The following is a 14,962-nucleotide window of genomic DNA, read 5'->3' as shown; positions in this document are numbered from 1 at the left end:
CTCGAGCTGGCGCGAGGTTACTATCAGAACTGCATAAGAGTATTGTTTGGCTTTCATAAAGTTGAGTTTCATATATATGGGCAAAGATATAGTTACATTAATTCAAACTCATTTAAGCACTGTCCAACAAGAAATTGGTAGCTGCTTCCAAATCCCAATTGTTTTTTCCAAAGCGCCCAAAGCTTCCTGCTCAGTGAAGCCCATACCGCTCAATTCTTCAATGGCTAAAGATCTGGGAGTGGTGGCGATCTTACGGTTTACTGGGGAGCTAGTAGAATTGAAATTTTGCGTTAAGGGAACTGGCTGCTGCACTGGAATGTCAGTGGACGCTCCCGTGTTTGTATTAGTCACTGGTACTTTGGCATTTCCAAACCCTGCAAAAATCTCATCCCATTCATCATTGCTAACATTATCTGATACGTCGTGAGGGCCCCCCGCGGGAGCACCAGTATCACTTGTTAGAGTTCCTGTAAATGCATTATGCTGTAACTCTTCGTCCAAATCCCCGTGATCAATCTTTTCGAAAGCTTCCATGGAGCCACTGTTCTGGTGATCATCTGCTAAATCTTGTCCCTCTTCATCAGCGGCCTGCTCTAGGCCAGTGAAAGCATCATCGAACTCATCCTTTGCAGTTGGAGCACTTGGGGTAGCAATAGTTTGCTGTTGATTCGACTTGGATGGGTGATCTTCGCCTACTGTAGTAGCGAACCCCTTCTTCTTCTCAACACCGGCAACAGCTTCTTCCCTTGTATCTTGAAATTCATCTTCAGATGATGATGAGGATGAAGTACTGTCATCGATGTGAAGGTTCTTTATTGGAGGAAATACTTCATTAGTATCGTTATTTGATTTTGGAACAACTTGCTCAAAACTTGGCGCAGTTCCTGAAGCCACCAGGGATGATGTATGTTGTGACACATTTTTATTAGCAAAGTGAGCTTTATCATTGGATAGTGGTTCAGCCTCTGTCTTTGATGACGCCTCTGGGGAAGAGGTTGGCTGAGCAGTGCCGGCAGTGGAAGTAGCAGGTTCCTCCCAGTGACCCGGAATCTGAGTAGCCGCTGTCGTCAAGTCTCTATCATTTGTCCTCGCACCAGCAGACTCGTCAAGCTTCTGTGGTAATCCTGTATCATCCATAACAGATTGAGGAGGATTATTGGCCACTGATGAGGTAAGAGACTGCGACCTTGGAATTCCATACTCATTTAGATCGCCTTCAAATCTATCGGCTAAATTTTCAGCTCGTTCGGCTTCGTTAATGTGTCTCGCAGCCTCGGACTCGTCGTCAGCCTCCGTTTGTGAGCCATTGGTGGGAACATCCTTATCAAAAACTTCGCTCTCAGTTCTTTCCTCATCTTCATTCGTTGCATTACCTAGTTTGGAGTTTGCCACACTGTCATCTACGAACTTGGACACATCTTCTTCGCGGTTTGCATTTGATGCTGTGTTCTTCGAGATAATCTCCTTGCTGTCACTGGGCAATTCGCCCATGGCCAATTTCATCTGTCTCTCAGATAGGTCTTGAACCTTATTAGCATATTCTATATGTTGCTTTTCCAAATCCTCCTCAGCTTTGTCCAGGGATTCCTTTCTCTTGGAAAGGTCCACGAACATATTTTGTAGTCGATTGACGTGCTGCTCGTAAAGTTTCTCTTGTTCCTCAACTTGTTTGTTGCGGTTTTCAAGCTCTTCCTCACGGGCCTTCAAGTCCGCATTTCCAGTTTCCAGCGCTTGATACTTGGTTTGCAATTGGGAATGTTGTTCCTCGACGGTTTTCTGATAATCATCCAATTCTTTGCGCTTCGATAGATACACAGATAACTTTTCACCAAGTCCTTGGATTTCACTTTCGAAATTTGCAACCGTGATTTGACTTACCTCTAGCTGTCTGCTGTTAACATCGACCAAAGATCTTTCCTGCTTCACATGCTGCTGTCTTTCCGCTAACCGTGATTGAAGAGCAGCCGAATTTGAGTTCAGACTCGAGATCTGTTCTTTCAATTGGGCATTCTTTTGCTGAGCTTGCTGCAACTCATCGGTCAGGTCCCTCACTTTTGACTCGGTCGCGTGATAGTTACCTTCGATTACTGCTAACTGCTGATTCAAACCCTCAGATTCTTTGTTTGCCTCGGCTAATTGAGCCTCCAAAGTTTCAGTTTCCTTAACATTCTGTTCATGAGTAGAGCGCAATGTCGCCAGCTTGCCTTCGATCGCAGCCTTCATCTCATTAACGCGCTTGAGCTCCTGCGTTGCCCTGGCCTTTTTCTCGTTGGTAATGGTAGCCTGTTTGGACAAAGAGTTCACTTGATTGGATAAGTTTGCCATCTCAGTTGTCGCTGATGAAAGCTGAGAAGAAGCCTCTGCATCCGCATACAAATCATTGTTTCGGTGACCTGACCCTCCAACAGCTCCCACCATTCCTGCTGCAGCGGATGCCCCACTGAGCCCAATGGATGCGAAGTTGGGAACTTGAGATAAGTTGGAAGTTTGATGTGCGGCATTTGGAGACACACTCTTCGAGACCGTTTGAGGTACACTTGGAGCATGCGTTTGCTGCACCTGTTGATATTGAACTGGCTGTGCTTGCGGCTGCATCTGTTGTTGCTGCGGTTGTTGAGACTGCACTTGGTATTGGCCTTGCATCGTCCTCTCTTCTTCATCCTCCCGTATGACATTGGGTGAGCTCCAATCTACCTGTCCAGGCACATTTCTAGCCGAATGACTGGCTGGTGCAGCTGTGTAACCTGTGTCTCGTCCAAAGTTGCTAGAACTATGACGAATGGGTGGTTGTGGAGAAGGAGAGGCGAATGAGCTATTGAGAGCCATCAAGTCATTCAATGAACCGTTGTTTGAATTTTGAGGAATCTGAGGTTGAACTTGGTCCTGAAATGAAGGTTTCGTTTCTCTAGAAGGAACTGCTAACTGAGGTTGTTGCTGCTGTTGATATAAACCTAGAGCGGGTGAATGCAACAACTGGTCAGGGACAACATCGGGAAGTTCCACCCCAGCGTTCTTCTTTTGAATTAAAAACATTGCAATTGCAAATTCCAGTTTGGTAAACTCCGCATTGTTGTGAATATCAGCTAAATCCCAGATGCTAGCCAATGTATCCTGATTCAACTTTGAAGACAGGAAAAATGGAACTAAAACCTGCGAGCTGAGAGACCCCGTACGTGCTTTGTCCAGAGAGTCAAAGATTGCATCAAATTGCTGTTTCTTCTCCATCGACAAAGACCAATCTGTTGAAGCGCTAGTGAAAACACCCGAAGAAAGACGTGAGATAGTGCTTCGTCTGCCAAGAGATGATCTGCCAGTGGAGTTGGCACTCAAGGGAGCCACTGTAGCGGCAACACTGGCACCAATGGAATTCCACAATTGGCTAGGTAGTGTAGAAGGCAATGGGTTGACTGAGGGGCTGTTTGTCATACACAACTGGATCAAGTGCATTGCCATAACAAACTCTGTCTTATCCAAGGATCCGGAGGCATTTCTATCACATAAAGCCCACACTTCTCCCAGAGTAGATGTAGGCAATCTAGCCTTCAAGAAAATATCCTTAGCCTTGTCACCGGGCAAGGTGAGGGCACCATTTGCAGCTCTATCATACAATTGGGAGTACTTCGACAGGCTCTGAGGTGCAAGCACTGGAATTGGTGCTGAAGTTTGAGAACTAGCACGTTGAATTCCCACTTGGGACCCATTCAAAACGGGCAGTTTAGCAGAAGGATGCGCATATAGATCGCTGGTAATCGCTAAACTTGGATACTGTTGCAAATGACCGATTACTCTCAGAGCAGCACCAAATTCGTCAAAACTTAAAAAGCCATTGTTATTCACATCGACAAGAGCCCAGACCTGGGATAAAGTTTGAGCTTGTAACCCAGAAGCGGCAAATAGGGGTTTCACAGCTTCGCCTGTAACTATTCCCAATTCTTCATCATCCAGCCTGCGGAACTGCTCGCGAAACAAATTATTCTCCTCCGGTGTAAGAGGCGTTTGAAAAGTTATGGAACTCATGGTGAGAGCCTATAACGTTTACCTTTGATGATTTCGTTATTGGTTGTTAGCTTTGACTTACAATGCTCCTTAATAAGTCGCCTTGATAAAGGAGATACGTGGTACGTGATTTTCTCGCTTGACTATATAGCGAACGAACACTCACGAAGAGCTTCAAGAGGGCTTTGATCCGCCCCGAACGAGGTCAATCGAGAAATGTTAGAACTGCGTAGGAGGTATGCGGGAAGCTTCATGATGTTCTCGGTGATTTGTCTTTACCTTAGGCGTGACTACGAATGATAAAGTAGCTTCGGTTGTGACGGGACATGACAAGCTTGTGCACTTCATGGCCTTCCTGGTGGAATCCTGGTTATTTGTTAGGATGTTAGCCTGCCGGAGGATTGAAATCTGCTTGAGGCGGAGAATTTATGATATGGACAATGGGCGTACTTGGGAATTCACGAGCATTGATAAATATGTGGTTGCAGTAGTAGTGTGTCTCTTTTCTGCTGTGGGCAGTGAATTCTTGCAGAGCTTCTTGTCTCATGGAAGGCGGACTTTTGATCTTATGGATATGGCGTACAACGTTGTGGGTAGCATTGTTGGGATTTTGATTGCGTTTTGGCAGGAGCGGTAAGCCAATCCGCCTAGGTATTTACATATCGTCTTTCTGGCATATATACAGGCTCATTTCAATCTGATGTAGGATCTGTGGGCAATGGCTGTCTTGTGTATTTGATCTCTCTTGTCGTAACCGGAACTGTTACCTTTGTACACCGAGATTAGTTCTTCTCCCAATCTTACGGCGAAATCTGATGAAGCCCTCTTGTCTGCACCTTCTACAATCCACTTCCAAGCAATTCTGTTTCTTTGTCTTTGATTCAAAGGAACAGGGATCACAGCAGCTTTGGCCACACCTGTGTTAAAAGTTCTAACCATCATGAGTGGCGCTAATTCGTCTAGAGCCTTTTTGAGCACCTCGACTGGATCCTGACGCGTTTGGCAAAAAACCAAGTAAAGAGCTCTCGAAAGTATCTTTTCTGCACGTTGTTTCTTACCATGTCTCATTACCATATTTGTAACATGCTGCAAAATGGGATCCTTTCTCTGAGGGATTGGAACATCCTTTAATCTTTCCCATTCTTCCATTTGCTGCTTAGTGGGTTCGAATTTTTTGCTTGCTGCCATCACATCTCCTATTATATCTATTCTCGTTTGGCCTGGAGGTGCCAAAGAGGTCTCAGGTAAAAACTCTTGTTCTGAAAACTCGGCCCTCAACGATTTGATGGCTTCTAACCATTCATCAATCTTTTCGTCGCTGAATTCATTTGATTCCTGTGGCTTTGACTCGGTACTTTGCAATCTCATCGATATGGTCATCATACGTGGAACAACAGCACCGCTAGAACGGCTCATACGAGCAACAGTGGCCACTGGCCGTTGCAGGCTGCTTCTACCCAGCTTAAACATTTGGCAATCGGTTCAATTGTAAGCTCAAGCCTTTCTCTTCTAGGCTTTTTAATCGTTGCTGGACTTTCACATAGGATTACCAAAATTTTTCGTCTACAGAGAAGAAAAGTTACGCGCTTGAAGAGATGGGATGTGTCTATGCAATGAACAATAAGTCAACAGATGGGTATTAAACCTGGTATCCAGTGTCATTTTAATTGGATAACTGCTTTACAAACGGTGAGAGTTAGTATTTTTGCGAGGGAGCCATGACAACCATAACAGTTTCTGGGCAGCAGGCTGTGAGTGATGTTGATACCAATATGATGGGTATACGGTCAAAGAGCCTTTTTGAAATTTTAAAGAGAATAGTAGTACATGGGGAATTTGATGTGTTGAATGAAAGTGAACCTGATGAAGTGCTGGGAGAGATAATAGAGCATATAACGGTGAGCATACCGGAAGGCATTTTTAGAACAAAGGAAAATGACGGGAATAAAGAATTTGGACGACTGAAAGGTGAGTTAATAGCTCTAGGTGACTACTTGAGAGACCAGTTCCAGATCAAAGAAGTGTATCCTTTCACTATCGTACGCATATGCGAATTATGTTACGATCCATTCAAGTATTTTAAGGTTTATGAACTTGGGAAGTTTGTCAGTGCAATGACTTCTTGCTGTCTGGTAAAAACCAGTTGGAGTTCTACTGGGGCATCTATAAAGGCAACTAAAAATCAAACCAATTTTAGCAATGGCGAGAGTGATCAAGAGGACGTCTCTCTGACAAAAATACCCTGGATCGACGAAGAGACTGAGAAGGAACTAGTACCATTTATCAAAGAGATTGATAGCATCATGGGAGCGAATCTCGGATTTGAGGATGGTGATGAGGATGAAAATATGGATGTAGAGATAAACGATTTGGAAGGCCGTAACGAAAGCGAGGATTTCATAATTGAAGGATATTACGAAGATGCACCTGGGGGCGATGGCGACTCGGATGATGACGATGACGATTACGTTGAGGGCGCTCAATCGGAGGAGGATGATGACGACTCGGAAGATGAGGAAGATCGCGCTACTTCGAATGGTAAGAGGAAACCAACCGAGGTGGACGATTATGAGTACATAGAAAAGACAAGGCGAAATACTCGAGTGACCACTCCAAAGAAACTAAAAGCACAATCTACGGAAGAGCAACGACCGGATGTTCAAATGTCGAGCCTAGAACAACAAGTATCGATTCTTATATCTCCTGAAGGTCAAAAACAGGATGCACAGGGCAACATATAGTGGGAAAGCTACGCAGACAAATTGTCGAATAAATAAAGTTCTCAATTCGTGTAGAATATGGAATGGATGAAGATGGTCGGAGATGCGTACATAGGGAATATATATATGAAACCATCTGCATCGATAAAGTCTGATAAATACGTAAAGATTTTGGGATTGGATTAAATTACCATCTCATCATGGACATGTCAGCTCTGATTCTCATGTAATCCAATAGACCTTCAATTTGACCGACACCGGCGATAGCGATATCTTGATCCCACAATTTGTCACCAGCCCATTGCTTGACGTCCTTAGCGGTCAAGGCATCGATTGCGGCGTAAGCCTCGGCCAAGTCGGTCTTTTCGACTTGAGCCAAAGTAGCAGCACCTAGATGGGTAGCGACAGAGGCGTTGTCGGTAGCAGCAGAAGCCAATTTCAATTTCAACAAAGCCTTAGCACGGGCGATCTCAGTGTCAGTGACAGAGATGGTCAATCTGTTCCACTGTTTCAAAGTGAAGTGGATTAGATCATCGATAGAGCCCACAGCACTAGTGGTGGTGGTGAAACCCCATAGACCAGAGTCTTTGTAACCTAAAGAGAAATGATCAAAGGAGTCAGTGATTTGGTATTCCTGAAGGATATCCAATAGCTTAACACCTTGCAGTCTAGAAGCTGGCTCAGAAGCGTTGTAGGAGCCAAACACTTGAGCTGCCAATAGGGAAGTCATGTAGTGTGGAGAAGTGATCTTTTCACCTTCAGCGGCGATAGAGATCCAAGCCTTTGGCAAAGTGTCATCTCTCAATCTAACTTCGGAACCCAAGAAAGAGGATTGTTTCTTCTGAACTGGCTTAGCACCAGATTTCAACGAGATTTGGGATTCAGCAGCTTTGACTAGCTCTTGGTGAGAAATGTTACCGGAACCGACCACTACGGCATTAGAAGCCAAAAAGTGGTTAGAAGCAAAGGATTGCAAATCGGATGGAACCAAGGTTTCAATGGACTCGACAGTACCTCTAGTTGGAAGAGACAATGGAGTGTTTTGGAAAGCCGTAGAGTGCAAGTGCTCCATGACACGACCAGCGTGGTCGTTGTGTTCAAAGTTACTAACTTGGCTCAATACAGAGTTCTTAGTCTCTTCGAAAATGGAATCGTTCAAAGGAGCAGAAAACTTGCTTTGCAAGAACTCCAGTGCAGAAGATGCACTACCTGGTTTGGAATCCACGATGTAGGATTGGAAATCTCTACCAACGGTAGAACTTAGAGAAAAACCCTTCTTGGCTGCTTCAGCTGCAGTTTGCTTACCAGTAAAGACATTGGACCAAACGTTCGAGACACCGTTGTTGTATGGATTTTCAGCTGTAGAACCGGAACCAAAGACAACACCTACGGAGCTAGTAAGCGAATGTGGGTTGTGCTTAGTAGCGACAACGATACCGTTGGAAAGAGCGGTAACTTCAGCCTTTGGAGCGGCCTGTGTGGCAATGGATCTTCTCAAGAGATGAGAGGAAGACCTAATACTAGTGGTTCTCAACATAGTTGTGCGCTGCCGAATGGGTACGGGAGTAATCTCTTGCAAGTAAAAAAACAAGACAGTTGAAAGAGATATATAAAAGTACGAGCAGTAATTGCACGCTATAGCCGATATCGACGAGAGAGAGAGTAGATACAACCCCTGGTAGGTAGGTGATGGTTGGTTGGTTGGTTCGACGATGGTGAAGAACCACAGGCCATAGCCCATCGATCGGTGAAAACTCGTTATGGGTGATGGAAATTGGTGTAAGAAATACAACAACCCGATTGGCCAACCGCGCATGCTGTCACATGACAATGATATCACGTGACTCAACAAGAAGTCATAAATTTCAAGAGTATCACGTGCGCGGTCTAGAACGGAGTCAACTTCGGGAAAAGCACGTGACATGAAGAAAAACCCAAAAAACAGTCACGTGCCTACGTCACAAACGCCGATCCGCGGGATTCGGGCAGGAGCCCAACTTAGAACGGGTTTCCGCGCTCATTGCGGCTTAAGCGCTTCCAAGTGGGAATAAGCCGAAGTTCGTAACACCGCGTCGGCCTCCCGAGCTATTACAAACTGCTTCTGACTAATAGCCGCTCGATACAAGCAACAGTCACAAATACGTATATAATACATACCTATAGGTCGGTAAATAGTCGTAAAACTCTTTGCTTGAGAGCCATTGTAGATATCCTCAGTACAACAATGAACGCAACGCTTGGACAACAATATCTGCTTGCCAGTAAGGCTCGCGGGAAGCTTGAGCGCTGTGCTCAGTGTGGTAAGAACAAAGATTACAATTTAAGAGTGCTAGTAGGTCATGCAAATTTGCTAGATCGTTTGCTAAGCGGTATTGACAAATATCGTGGGAAAGCTGCACAACGCGCCGAAGAGTGCAGTGTGGAATATATATCTAGTGAAGACGATTTTGATGAACAATGTCGTGAATTCCCTTCTTCGAGTAGCGCAAGTGATTCTAGCTCTTCAGATTATGAGTCTGACGAGGAAGACGAGTATGACGAGGCACTTCGTTATACGCCTTTGTCTCTTTGCGGTAACCAGGGGCAACCGCCCGTGGTAGCGATCGCCAGCGAACAACTTTGCGACGATTATGAAAGCGACAGTGAAAGCGATGTTGAACATCAAACAATGGCTCCTTTGGAGTTTCATTGTGAGCCGATACACGCTTGAGAACAGTTCTCTTCTAATGATTCATGACTATATTACTAATATTCCGTAACGACTAACGATTTACATAATAACTAAAAAATAAAATAATGACTTGATGACTATTATCATGCGCTCTTGGAATGCTCCTGTTGTGTGTTCCAATTTCTCTCGAATTGTTCTCTCTCGTAGGGGAAATCTTCTACTTCTACCCAGCGTTCTAGCCACACCCTATCGCTCATTTTGACACCTTCTGGTGTACCGCTCATGGGGAAAAAGTAGGCTAGAATCAAGTAGGTGATTGCTGATACCAGGTATCCAACGAAATAGTTCAAGTAGTAAACTTTCATGGCACCTTCAGGTACCTTGGGACCAACTGAACCGATGAACCCAGGGAAGTTCGGTACGATTCCAACGACGTAAGCCACAACGGCTCTCCAGTTGGTACCATAGCGGTTGTACATGTAGTAAGAGCCAGGTTTGTTTGTGTAACAGTGGAATATGTCCACGTAACCCTTTCTCAAGATGTAATAGTCGGCAAAGATCACACCTGCGATGGCTGATAGGAAAACAGCGTAGGCGCTTAGGGCAGATGTGAACTTGGAGGACGAGGCTAGCAGGTTCCAGGGACATATGGCTAAGGAGATTGCAGCACAGATGTATGAACCACGTCTGATGGTGATGAATTTCGGTAGTAAAGCGGTCATATCTGTGCCTGCTGGGATCGCATTGCTGGATAAATTTGCACCAAGTTGGTCAAACAGGAATGAAAAAGAAATTATGCAGACACCAGCACGATCACCGGCAGAGTATCCATCAAGGTAGCGACTCAAGATATCTAGTGGACTCCAGTAGTTGACCCCATAAAGTGTGTAAGCGGCAGAGACGCAGATGATACCCAACAATGAAATGACGGCAAAACACAATGGAAGTGCAATGAATTGAGACCACATTGATGAGACTGGGGTTTTACCAAAACGTGAGAAATCGGGAGCGTTCAGTATCAGTGTAGAGAAATTGTCCATAGCGCTCATGATCGACCTGATAACTGCCCATGCTGTAGCGGCACTTCCCATAGTAGAGTTACCGTTGAGTGATCCCAATGAAAGATTACCACCGCATTTACGTACGGACCATACAAGTAATGCAAATGCTGCGATTGGAGTGACTGCCGATTTTATGGCAAAGATGTGACGCAGCTTATGTGGAGGATACCATAGGAATGGTAGAGATATAATCCAGAAAATGATGAAGCAAACCAATTCGTATGGGGTCAAATTAACACTAGGAATCGTATCGTGCCACCTTGAGTTCAAATTGTTACCAAAGATAGATCGAAGAATCAACTGCACACAGATACCGCCCAAGTAGGCCTGAGTAGAGTACCACACACAGGCCATGACAACTCTGTTCAACACAACCCAGATTGAGAAATAGGTGCCAAAGGCGATACGACATGAACTGGGGAATGACAAGTGGTACATATTACCAACCCGAGAGGCCAGAACGACAAATACTGCAACGAAGAAATAACCAACCCATATACAAATCCATGTCTGCCACCAGTTCAACCCCAACTGCAGACCGGTGGCAGAGATTTGCCAGGTATTGACGTTAAAAGTACCAGACATCCAGAAGAAAACATACTGTTTCCAAGTCCATTTCCGTCTGGCAGCCTCGACAGGTGTCAATTCACCATTATACACGTACGCTTCGACCACAGATTTGGATTTGGACTCACCGAACCCGTCTGGGTGCTTGACCTCGATGAGATCGATGAATTTCTGCCAAAAAGATCTGTCCTCCTCAGTGATAGTCTTTTTCGCAACTCCACTATCACCACCATCCAGCGAATTGGTCTCTGTGGTCAAACTGAAAGCTTTTGTTTTGGATTCATTGTCCTGGATCTTTACAAACTCATCCTCGTCATTGTAATGAGCTTCCATCCTAAAAGACTCCAAACTCCAAACTCCAAACTCCAGTTTTTCAAGACATAATACAAGACAAGAATGACGATGGTGGAAGAAAACTCAAGCTCATCAACGACTAGCCTTGGCCCCAGCTCTTCACCTATATACATTTTTTCCAGTTTTTTTTTTTTTTTTTCTTACTATCGAGATGAGTTGCTAAAAGGCTACAATAGTGCTACAGGGACTTCTCCGGTTAGGCTCCAATCGATAATCTGAGCTTATCGAGGACCAGGAAAAATTTTCTGTCACTTACATCGCCGTTCGTCACAACGGGCATCGAACTACGATCTAGTGTTTTTTATCATCGGGTGGTTCCTGCTGAATTGACGTATACAAGCTTGCCTAGTTTCTCGAGCCTTGCAGCTTAGAAGGAAAAAGCAATTCCTGCTTACCCAAACAGGAAATAGAACGAATGTCGAGACAGAACGCCAATGTCATGGACAAGCTTGACATATCACATGACACAGGGACATATGCACGTGATACTAATTTTTGCATCATGTTAGACGTAGACCTCGAAGTTTAAAGTCTTAACTAAGGGTGGCAAATGATCAGCACTATAATCAAAGGAAGAGGCTAGCATTTGCGAGGCCATGACGACGATTGCATCCGAATACTCTAATGAAGTGGCGCATACGCCCATTCAGCACCAGTTCAATCCTTATACCGACAATGGTGGTACAATTTTGGGGATCGCAGGTGAAGATTTCGCTGTACTAGCTGGTGACACTAGACACACTACCGATTACTCTATTAACTCACGTCATGAGTCTAAAGTGTTTGATTGCGGTGACAACATAGTAATGTCTGCAAATGGGTTTGCTGCAGATGGTGAAGCATTGGTTAAAAGATTCAAGAATAGTGTGAAATGGTACCACTTCGATCACAATGATAAGAAATTGTCGCTTTCTTCTGCGGCAAGAAATATTCAGCATTTACTATATGGTAAGAGATTTTTTCCATACTATGTGCACACAATTATTGCCGGACTCGATGAAGAGGGTAAAGGTGCAGTCTATTCATTCGACCCTGTGGGTTCATACGAGAGAGAACAGTGTAGAGCAGGTGGTGCAGCAGCAAGTTTGATTATGCCCTTTTTGGATAACCAAGTGAATTTCAAGAATCAATTCGAACCGGGCACTAATGGGAAAGTAAGAAGACCGCAAACTTACCTGAGTATCGAAGAAGTTATAAAATTGGTTAGAGATGCATTCACCTCCGCTACGGAGAGACACATTCAAGTTGGTGATGGGTTAGAAATATTAATTGTGACAAAGGATGGTGTAAGGAAAGAATTTTACGAATTAAAGAGGGATTGAGTGCAGTATATCAATTTTTTCATTTTTTTATACACAGATCTTCTATTTAATGAGGCAGTCTTGTACGGTCGCCTTTAATAACCCTTTGGTAGTAGATATAGAAGAAATCGGAGTATACAAGAGTTTGTATGAAACCTGTGACGAAAGGCAGTTTTTGGAAACCTTTATTGTCCTCCATTAGCCATCTCCAAAGCCAATTGGGAATATATAGGGCTCTGTAAAGCCCTAATGCAAAGATGTAATGAATTGTCAAGCTTGGAGCTTTGCGAGTCTTGGATAACATGAAGAGTTGTGGTAAAATGGCAATACTCTCAAGCCACAGCGAGAAACTCCATAAAATGTCAATCACAGTAAACCTCTCATTAAAAAGAAGGGCAAGAACACCACTGGCAGCTAGAATGTAACGAACCTTGAAAGTATCCTTTAAGATCATTTCCTTGTATGCAACGGTGTTCTTAGCGTTTTGCAGTAGCATAATAATGTAAATGGATGAACCGATGAAGAAAAGCTTCATCAACGTGTTGTATAAGGAAATCCACCGGAAGAATAGGTCCAAATACCTACTGGCAAACACCAAAACGTAAAGCACCTGAGACTTGAACGAGATACCATCGATGGAGTTTGTTGTCTTGATCGTGTGAATCAGAATCAGAATACTCGCCAAATGCGAAAGATCTGCCACTATTCTGAACAAATTCATGACAATTGGTATTGTTAGGCTGAGCAATTCGAGGTTTGATACCTGGCTTCTTCGAGCTGGCCTTATTATTGAATTTAATGGTTACAAGGCCGGGTAGCCGATATTATAAAGTTACATACCCCATATACTGGAGAGAATGGTATCAGCATCTGTGAAATTGCCAATTTGATCGACCAGAGACTGGTCCCAATCATCCTGGATTTTTTGCTGCCTTTGTTGTAGCGAATCATAGAGGTAAATCGAGTGGTAGTCTCGCGATAGTTGCTGCAACTGTGAAAAATTCCTGCCGACGGCGGTATCCACCAGTTGCGATACTAGTTGCGCTTCGTGGTCCCAGGTTTGCGAGTCGTAGGGCAGAAGCTCCAATAGTGCCATGCGGGAGTCCCGACTGTCCTCTTGAAAGAGTAAAAAAATAGATGGTTCAGTCGATACGCGGAACTCATTGACTACCGAGGCCATATTCTCTTGCGAAGAATCTAGCCGCAGTAATTTTAATTGGGAACCGTATTTGGCACTTAGTTTATCGACCAGAGAGTTCGGCATGCCACCGAGGAACATATCCTGGTATTTTGTGCGGGTCCACGGTGTCAAGAAAGCGATCAAAATGACTTGTTGCATGAGCTCGCCAGAGGAATTGACGGTGAACGAACGACTCCAATAACTGTTAAAAGTACTCGCATGCTTCTGTAGTGTATTTAAGCTGTCCAGCTCTAGCACAGAATCTTCGGACTTTGGCCATCGAGGCAAATGGCCTGTTTGTTGCCATAAGTATTTGGCCATATCGACAGAACTCTTCCCACCATGATACACGTCCCCTAGGAGATCCAGTAGAGTCTGTGCTGGCTCTTTTTGCGGCTTAAACAGTAGCAATTGAGGGAAGGACTCCACGTTAAATTGTCGAGCAAAGTTACGCGACTTATGACCATCGATACTGGCAAACCCAACCAACGGTTGCCCATCTTCCCCTAACATCAATTGAGCCAGCTGTTCAAATTCAGGCCCAACTTCCTGTGAGTGGCACCCATGCGAGTAAACGTAAACAAACGTGTACAACTCCGAAACCATCAAGCTCTCATACAATTCCCGCGTAGAGCCAAACTCTTCACCAATAACCATTCCAATCACTGCAAACCACCAAAACCATCGCCAGATCATTCTATTTTGACCTCTTCATCATTCTCTGTTGTTTATACAACGAAGCGAGTCCCTTGAAAACACTTCTAATAAGCTCACTACCACTCAAACAACACACAACTATCCCCAAAAAAAACCCATGGCATTCTTCTACGACAATCCGGTCATCGAGTTCTTCCACAAGGTCGTTCGCAAGCCCAGCACCATCCTCATGTGGCTATTCACCTCCGTCATCGTTGGAAGCACGGCCTACCTGATCGTATTCCTCCCAGGGCCTTCCTCGACCGACCACGACACCGACAAGGACCCCGACGAACCTCGTTAGATGCCAAAACCACTCTTAGTGGACCACTCTTTTGGCTCGCCCAATGACTGTTCTTCTTGCTGAATAAGCATTGGTCACCGTTACCCGCACCTCTCCTTAAGTTGGGCAAATT

At 44.6% G+C, this 14,962-nt stretch overlaps 11 protein-coding genes across 11 annotated transcripts; 5 read left to right on the top strand and 6 right to left on the bottom strand.

Annotated features, from left to right (window-relative positions):
* Window positions 1-108: 108 nt before the first annotated feature.
* Window positions 109-4,017, bottom strand: EDE1 (Ede1p; the record flags this gene model as incomplete). Its single annotated transcript, XM_003680403.1, has 1 exon — window positions 109-4,017. One exon carries the CDS (start codon window positions 4,015-4,017, stop codon window positions 109-111), a length of 3,909 nt encoding a protein of 1,302 aa, XP_003680451.1.
* A 325-nt stretch (window positions 4,018-4,342) lies between these two features.
* Window positions 4,343-4,633, top strand: TDEL0C03500 (uncharacterized protein; the record flags this gene model as incomplete). Its single annotated transcript, XM_003680402.1, has 1 exon — window positions 4,343-4,633. The coding sequence occupies one exon, from the start codon at window positions 4,343-4,345 to the stop codon at window positions 4,631-4,633; it is 291 nt and encodes a 96-aa protein (XP_003680450.1).
* Window positions 4,634-4,683: 50 nt separating this feature from the next.
* Window positions 4,684-5,466, bottom strand: RSM7 (mitochondrial 37S ribosomal protein uS7m; the record flags this gene model as incomplete). Its single annotated transcript, XM_003680401.1, has 1 exon — window positions 4,684-5,466. The coding sequence occupies one exon, from the start codon at window positions 5,464-5,466 to the stop codon at window positions 4,684-4,686; it is 783 nt and encodes a 260-aa protein (XP_003680449.1).
* Window positions 5,467-5,714: 248 nt separating this feature from the next.
* PSY4 (Psy4p) lies at window positions 5,715-6,737 on the top strand (the record flags this gene model as incomplete). Its single annotated transcript, XM_003680400.1, has 1 exon — window positions 5,715-6,737. One exon carries the CDS (start codon window positions 5,715-5,717, stop codon window positions 6,735-6,737), a length of 1,023 nt encoding a protein of 340 aa, XP_003680448.1.
* A 166-nt stretch (window positions 6,738-6,903) lies between these two features.
* Window positions 6,904-8,253, bottom strand: COR1 (ubiquinol--cytochrome-c reductase subunit COR1; the record flags this gene model as incomplete). Its single annotated transcript, XM_003680399.1, has 1 exon — window positions 6,904-8,253. One exon carries the CDS (start codon window positions 8,251-8,253, stop codon window positions 6,904-6,906), a length of 1,350 nt encoding a protein of 449 aa, XP_003680447.1.
* A 687-nt stretch (window positions 8,254-8,940) lies between these two features.
* Window positions 8,941-9,426, top strand: ECM13 (Ecm13p; the record flags this gene model as incomplete). The annotated part of the gene is made up of 1 exon (XM_003680398.1): window positions 8,941-9,426. The coding sequence occupies one exon, from the start codon at window positions 8,941-8,943 to the stop codon at window positions 9,424-9,426; it is 486 nt and encodes a 161-aa protein (XP_003680446.1).
* Window positions 9,427-9,530: 104 nt separating this feature from the next.
* Window positions 9,531-11,348, bottom strand: FUI1 (uridine permease; the record flags this gene model as incomplete). The annotated part of the gene is made up of 1 exon (XM_003680397.1): window positions 9,531-11,348. The coding sequence occupies one exon, from the start codon at window positions 11,346-11,348 to the stop codon at window positions 9,531-9,533; it is 1,818 nt and encodes a 605-aa protein (XP_003680445.1).
* A 617-nt stretch (window positions 11,349-11,965) lies between these two features.
* Window positions 11,966-12,691, top strand: PRE7 (proteasome core particle subunit beta 6; the record flags this gene model as incomplete). The annotated part of the gene is made up of 1 exon (XM_003680396.1): window positions 11,966-12,691. The coding sequence occupies one exon, from the start codon at window positions 11,966-11,968 to the stop codon at window positions 12,689-12,691; it is 726 nt and encodes a 241-aa protein (XP_003680444.1).
* A 46-nt stretch (window positions 12,692-12,737) lies between these two features.
* On the bottom strand, window positions 12,738-13,391 carry ERD2 (Erd2p; the record flags this gene model as incomplete). Its single annotated transcript, XM_003680395.1, has 1 exon — window positions 12,738-13,391. The coding sequence occupies one exon, from the start codon at window positions 13,389-13,391 to the stop codon at window positions 12,738-12,740; it is 654 nt and encodes a 217-aa protein (XP_003680443.1).
* A 111-nt stretch (window positions 13,392-13,502) lies between these two features.
* TDEL0C03420 (protein disulfide isomerase family protein) lies at window positions 13,503-14,546 on the bottom strand (the record flags this gene model as incomplete). The annotated part of the gene is made up of 1 exon (XM_003680394.1): window positions 13,503-14,546. The coding sequence occupies one exon, from the start codon at window positions 14,544-14,546 to the stop codon at window positions 13,503-13,505; it is 1,044 nt and encodes a 347-aa protein (XP_003680442.1).
* Window positions 14,547-14,664: 118 nt separating this feature from the next.
* Window positions 14,665-14,850, top strand: MIN6 (Min6p; the record flags this gene model as incomplete). The annotated part of the gene is made up of 1 exon (XM_003680393.1): window positions 14,665-14,850. The coding sequence occupies one exon, from the start codon at window positions 14,665-14,667 to the stop codon at window positions 14,848-14,850; it is 186 nt and encodes a 61-aa protein (XP_003680441.1).
* Between the last annotated feature and the right edge of the window lie 112 nt (window positions 14,851-14,962).

This window comes from Torulaspora delbrueckii, chromosome 3 (genome assembly GCF_000243375.1).
Source record: "Torulaspora delbrueckii CBS 1146 chromosome 3, complete genome".
NCBI lineage: Eukaryota > Fungi > Ascomycota > Saccharomycetes > Saccharomycetales > Saccharomycetaceae > Torulaspora > Torulaspora delbrueckii.
The sequence above is the reverse complement of the archived record's forward strand: the minus strand, read 5'-3'. Positions and strand labels throughout refer to the sequence as shown.